The 6924-nt window shown below is 30.2% G+C and overlaps 1 protein-coding gene across 1 annotated transcript; it reads left to right on the top strand.

Annotated features, from left to right (window-relative positions):
* Positions 1–3541: 3541 nt before the first annotated feature.
* On the top strand, positions 3542–6403 carry ND-13A (NADH dehydrogenase (ubiquinone) 13 kDa A subunit). Its single transcript, XM_075356398.1, has 3 exons — positions 3542–3711; positions 4299–4475; positions 6224–6403. The coding sequence occupies exons 1-3, from the start codon at positions 3577–3579 to the stop codon at positions 6290–6292; spliced, it is 381 nt and encodes a 126-aa protein (XP_075212513.1). The 5' UTR covers positions 3542–3576; the 3' UTR covers positions 6293–6403.
* Positions 6404–6924: the final 521 nt, after the last annotated feature.

The following is a 6924-nucleotide window of genomic DNA, read 5'->3' as shown; positions in this document are numbered from 1 at the left end:
TTTATTGTTTAGTAAACTTAAGATACTCAATTATGAACTTGAAATTTGTCAGTTTGGCAACAAATCTGATGTACCCTTCAAACCATTGAAAGAATATTCATCTGCCAAAAGGATGGAAAGATCACATCAAAAAGATATTGTTTGTATCTATTGATTATTTAAAAAAAAGTTTCTTGATAGAAACATTTCTTCTGTAATTTTTTTTCAATATAGATTACAGAGAAACATCAACTGTAGTCTGAAAAGACAGATATGATGGCTCACCAAAGTAAAAAAAAAAGGTTCAGCAAACGTTTAATACAGTGTGTTTGTATATGTAACATAAAAAATCCAGGCAAATACAAAACCAGGAATTTTTTATTTAGTATTTTTTTTATTTGTATATTATTTTATGTACATTTTTATACTTACATTTTTCTATTTAGTAGTCTACAAACTATTAAAGCAGTTGAGACAATTATGAAATTACACATCTAACTGATACCATTGGTCAAAAATGAAGGATGAGTATTAAGAAATTTAACTACTAAAAATTTTGTTAATTTGAATGTACATTTTTAACAAATTTTGAAATATTTTCTAAAAATAATATATTTCATATTGAATTTAAAATAAGTTTAAAATCCAGACCAATCAGATTTAAAATTTAGAAACTGTTGTCATAAATTGATATATTGTAAAATTTACATAATTACATAAGGAGATTGTTATTTTTTGTCCTGAGTAATCTCAAGAACAAAAAACTATTACATATTTTAAAACATCTCCTTTCTGAGTGTATAGGGTCAGTCATCCATATAATTACATAATTCTTCTTGCACCTTTCATTGTAATATGATTCATGTAGATGAGAAATAGTGTTATTGTAAATAAGTTGTTCCTCACATATCCACTACACTATGAAATCTGATTTAGTTACCAAAGCATGAGTTCACTAGGACTGGAAAGATTTTAACTAACATAACTCCCCTCTGATCCAACCTCTGTATCAAATTTCCTCAAGTAAAATACGTGAAATATTTTGATATTTAAATCTTTTCTGAAATTCATCCTATATTGTGAAAAAGTTAAAATACAGTTTAAGAGAAGAAAAGATTTTCTCATCGATAAATATATCCATTTTTACCCCCTTACCAACAGGATCCCTACATTCAACTTCACTGCTAAATTAGCAAAACGTATGGAGATATTTAAACCTTTCTTTTGTAAAATGAATTTTACTTCAAAAATTTATTAAAACCATACAAGAACAAGAGGTTCATGCTTTTTGCCCTTCTCCCAAGAAGTCTCTTGGCCTTAACTCCTTCACAATTAAAAATAACATGAAATATAACAATCTCTAATTTATTTTTCTTTCAAAATGTGTACTAACATAACAAAATAATTAAAATCAATTATGATTTTAAATGGTTTCAGGCTCTCTTTCATCTTTGCACCTGTGGATCTCTGCAATCATAGTGCTCCTGCATTAAAATAAAAATGAAGTGTTCATGAAAATGTTTTATAATATGACAGCACACCTCTGTATTTTTTATGATGTCAGACCATTTAAATATGACTTATCCAAGCAGATGGATCGTAAGAAAATGCCTAATTAGGTTGGTTTCCAAGGTATCCTGTTCAAGCATGCATTTATCACATGCTACAAAATTCATTATCATCTAGAAACTGGAAGAGAGATTAAGCCTGTTGTTAATATGTAAATAATTAAATAGTTTTTTTATATTTTTCCTGCTCCAAAATAATCTTCTTTTTTCATGTTTTGTCTTTGGATTCGTATCGATTGATTCTTGCATCCATCCATGTGTCTTGTTTTTTATTTGATTTTTATTATCAATGTCAATGAGATCTGATAAGCGTGGATGCTTTTCAACTTTGATTATTATATTACACATTACACATTATTAGTGTTTGCTATGTATTCCATAGCAGTCTGCTATTTTCATTGTCTGCCATGGTCTAGTCTCAGGATCTGGCCATGGCAGATGTCGGGTTCTGGTCATGTCAGATGATGGGGTCAAGACATGAAAGTTGTCTGGGTTTTGGAGTATGGCCATGAGAAGTCTAGAGGTCAGGTCTCAGGTTTTGGTCTGGCCATGACTGAACTCGGGGACCAGCTATGTCAATTCTCAAGATTTGGCATTGTCACTTCTCAGGCTCTGGCATTGTCAGGAGTCTACCATGATCAGGTCTCTGTGTTTGGCCATGTCCAATGCAAGGGTCCGGCTATATCAGATTTAGGAGTCTAGCCAGGTCATTTCTCGGGTCTCGGTATTTGCTATTGTCACGTCTCGGGGTGTTGGTTATGTCAGATCCTTCGGTCATAGGAGTCGGAATCTTAGAATAAGAGGTGCTGGCTATGAGAGGTCTTGTCGTCTGCCATGCTCAGTTGTCGGGGTCTGTCCATAGTTCTCGGAGTTCGTTGTGGTTAGGAGCTTTCAGTGGTTAGGTCACGAGGTCTGACCATGTCCGATGTCGGGGGTTTGGCCGTGTTTGTTGTAGGGGTAAGAACAATGTCAGCCGTGTACTTCCCCACGAATGGGTCTTCAGAGGAATATGTAAAGAAACAAAGGAGGCATTCATAGTTCCATTGCAGAATCGAGACATGATTAAGGCGATCAAAGACTGTATTAAGCTCTACAATTTATTCGAATTGCTGGCGAGTTTACAACACGAAACACCTTATTGCAGTAGATTTCGGTCACCAAACTGTCAATCAAACATGAACTTGTAAATCCTATGAACGCAACCCATATAAAAAATATCGAGCTGTTATGAGGCCAGCTAAGTGGTGAAATAAGAAACATAGGGGTACGGCAAGACACCATTTGGAGACGTATCTAGCGGAATTTTTATTGGGGCAACATACTGATATAACTGGCGCTGATGTTTTTAAGGCATTCATACAGGAAATTTGGTTTTACTGGCCACCTAAATAGGTAAAATATATAAATAATTTTTGTATTTAACATTAATGAGACGAGGTTAGCGACCAAAGCGAGCTAAGGTTATATTGATATACGTCCGCGATTCGTCATTATACGGAATCAACATACTCTAATCAAACATAACCTTCGCTTGCTTCGATCGCTAACCTCGTTTGATTAACGTTAAAAATTAAAATTATATTCAGTAAATTATACATATATAAGTTTATCATGTCGAGGTGCGTACAAAAGTTATGTGCAATTATTATCTTATACTTCTAAATTCATATCATAAACAATAAACTAATAGAAAAATAATGCAACTTTATTAGGACAAACAAAACGCAAAACACAACTGGATTTCAGTAGGGGTCCCATATATCCGATAAGTACCAAAACTTCTACAATCAGCTATCTCCGAGGGTGTTGAAATCACTTGCTCTTGATTTTTCTCTTGCAGAAACGTAATACTACATAAATGATGTTTATAATTTCAGCCCTCTAAATAACTGGTAAATAGAGAAATAATTGTACTAGCATATAGACTTAAATCAAAAGAGTTTAATTTTGGTTGTTTTCAAATGACATGAACAACTTGCAGTTCATTACAATTTGTACGATAAAGAACTGCATTTGGGCAAACTCGAAAATGGCTACTGCCAGAATCGGTATTAAGTTGAAATTGCTGAACAGTGTTAATTTACCTCTGAGATGGAGAAATATTTCTACCTCTTGTATTGTGAATACTTGTAAGATTGATGATACAATAACCCATACAGGACAGGTAAATATATTTTTTATTGTTGGAAGGTTCAGTAGTTATCCAGTTAACATAACCTTTAAAATGCTAGCATAATTTTTTTTGCAATTTTCGTAAATAATGTTTAGGTCTTGTTTTAACTAACCCAACTCCTTTTTATAAAAAAAATTATTAAATACGTTCTTGTGATGTATATATTTTTTGCATTCGGATGTTTAACCTTGAATGATCTTCAAAAGTTCAATATCTGTTGTTCCGTTTTTTTTATTATATACACAAAATGAAATATTTCTCCTAAACACCAGTTAAATTTTTTTTCACCCATGTTTAATTATATTTTTGCATTTTATTATCTGTGAAGGTTACAGATGTTATTTGGTTTCCAGGTCATTTAATTTCAAATCGTCAAACAGTTCAAATGACTAAGTTTATAGATTAAAAATAAAGAATAAACTAAGTTCATTGCTGTTATTTTAATATCAACATTGAAATTAATAAGTCTAGCCATTACTTAGAGCATTGTACTATGTGGTGAATCAGTGCTTAATTTTTATGTTAACTATAATGAAAATCTCTGTTTCAGTAGACAGCTCTAATTTTTATGATTACAGAAATGGGATGAAGATGACTATCGCTTGGTACGATTTGAAGGTAAACCAAAGCATGTGAATCCTAACTTTTCTATTGATTTAATTGCTAGTGTTCCACCTGAATGTAAAAAGGATCGTGTTGTTTGGTGTGATGGTGGTGGTGGACCAACTGGACATCCAAAAGTATTTATTAATTTGGTGAGATTGAGATTATTGATTTTAAAATAAGATTATTATTATTTTTTAAATAATTGAATTTAAACATTAGTATTATGAGGTACATTTTAAAAGAAGAGTCCGTTTTAAAATAAAAACAGAACTAGAAAATATGAAGAAATATAGCATTTCACTAGCTTCTTCGTTCCCTCTTCAAGAAATTCCATCACCAGTGACTTAAAGCATACAGTAATTTCATTTCTCAGCTTGTGTCATTGTGAAGCCAGTGCTACTTTAGTATACAGTCTACCATCAAGTTTTATATTTACTAGCTATCTACCACTAGAGGAAGACCTGTTGTGCATGTATAATTGGTATATTTAATATTAATTGAAAATTTTTAATTTACATTTTTTAATTTTCTATTAATTCAAGATTTTCAAATATTATAGAATGTGAAATAAATTATAGTTAGAGAGTGATGAAAAATAACCTTTCATGAAGACCATTCTGTTCCACACATTCAGCAAAAAATCAAGAGACTTTTTTGAGAAAATTATTACTTAATTTAATACTAATTTACAATACTAGATTTAACAATAAATAAAAACAATATTTAATCAAATTGAATATAAATGGGGGACATGAAAACAGACACAAAATTACATTAATTTTCTGCCATAACTCAGCTGTTTTTTAACAAATTTAAAAAAATAAAATGTCATTTGTTCAAAATAAAAGGCTTATATTTTAGCAAATAATATACATTTTGATAAAACTTATATTTATGGAGATATAATGAATTGAAAAATAAAAATGGCTACAATTTTGTCATTTGCAAAGGTAATTAAATCTGATTTTTTTTTAAATTTTAAAACTTTATTACAAAGATGCTTACAAAATATTAATGTGATTCCTCTATCGAACTGAAGTTATAAATTTTTATATAAAAATAACAAAATGGCGGACAGGGGGAGAATGAAGGAGAAATTGCCATTTTTTGTAAGGATATTTTTCATTTAGTTTTACAAGTAAACTCCAAAAACATATAGTCAGCCCACCATTCTAGAAACACTCTGTGTATTTAGAAGTTATTAAATGCATTAGTTTCAATTAGTAACATACTCTACTTGCTAATGTTTTACTTAATACTTTCTCTTAACATTTTACTTCGTTTCTTTATTCTGCATGACCAAGAGCTCAGATTCAAGAGTAATTAACAAAATTGAAATACATATTATAATTTTCAGAGCTTATTTATGGATCTGTATAAAATGTTTGAAATTATGTAAATACTGTTAGGCGCATTTCATCATATTTGTTATGCAGATAGTATGAAATATATTCGCCTCTTTGCTTACTTAAATTTTGAATAGTCTCAAAAGGCATAAAGTATAATAGAAAACTGAAATTTTACTGAAAATTTTAAAAAAGGTTAGTAAACTTGATTTTATTAAAATAATCTTGAATGGATTAGAGCTGAAACCAGGTTATGAAAAGACCAGAGAACTGATCAACTAATTTCAAAAGTGATGTTTATAAATAAAAAAGAAAACTTGCATTTGATCCATGGACAATCTTGAATCTGTTACAAAACTACAAAAGTATTACAGCATTGTAGTTGTGATTTGTTTTGATCTTAGCTAATCATAGCAAAAGTAAAAACTTGATGATTATTTTTCAGTTTTATAGAAAAACTAGCAAAAGAGTTGTAAGAGTTGTAACCAAATTTTGTTAATAGAAATTTTTTTTGCTTGGGCTGTGTTTATTTTTTTATTTTTTGGTTTCAGGATAAACCAGGTAATCATATCTGTGGCTATTGTGGACTAAGATTCTTTAAACCTGATCATCATCATTAGTTAATATTTTTTGTTGTAAAATAAGAGATAAATTGTAGAAAAAGAATTTGTGATTTTACTTATGTATTTAAATTTGAATATTATTAATAAACAGTATGGTAGATGAAGAAATTGTTATATTATTTTGAGAACTCTTCTCACTGATGCCAATACTTATGTAAATAAGAATTAAATTGATCCAAATGAAAGTTATCTTATTATTGTTAAACTAGAAGTTTGGTTATACTCTTCAGAGTGAATAAGAATAGTTATCAAATTGTAATTGTATATTAAGTTTTCCGCCAGTTATTACAAACTGTTTAGTGCTGTAACAGTAGTAGACATCCTAACATAACACACAAGTTAATCCTCAAGAGTAAAGAACATTCTGTACCAGACTTATCAGGGAGTATGTAAAACGAACTGGTATCAGTTACCTTTAAACTGAGCCACTCAGGTACGGTTTCATATAAACATGCAAAAGATCACCTAAATTGAGTTTATATTTAGATCTACATCATTCTTTTTTCACAAAGGAACAGGCCATTTAATGAATTTCATTGGTGTATAAAGAAGCAACTCTGACTGTGACTATTATAAGGTGTTTATATGTATTATAATCATCATAAAGATTGAGACAGATTGTGTAATAA

Source organism: Lycorma delicatula, chromosome 2 (assembly GCF_047948215.1).
Source record: "Lycorma delicatula isolate Av1 chromosome 2, ASM4794821v1, whole genome shotgun sequence".
In the NCBI taxonomy this organism is placed as follows: Eukaryota; Metazoa; Arthropoda; class Insecta; order Hemiptera; family Fulgoridae; genus Lycorma; species Lycorma delicatula.
This window is presented reverse-complemented; position numbering and strand designations above follow the sequence as displayed.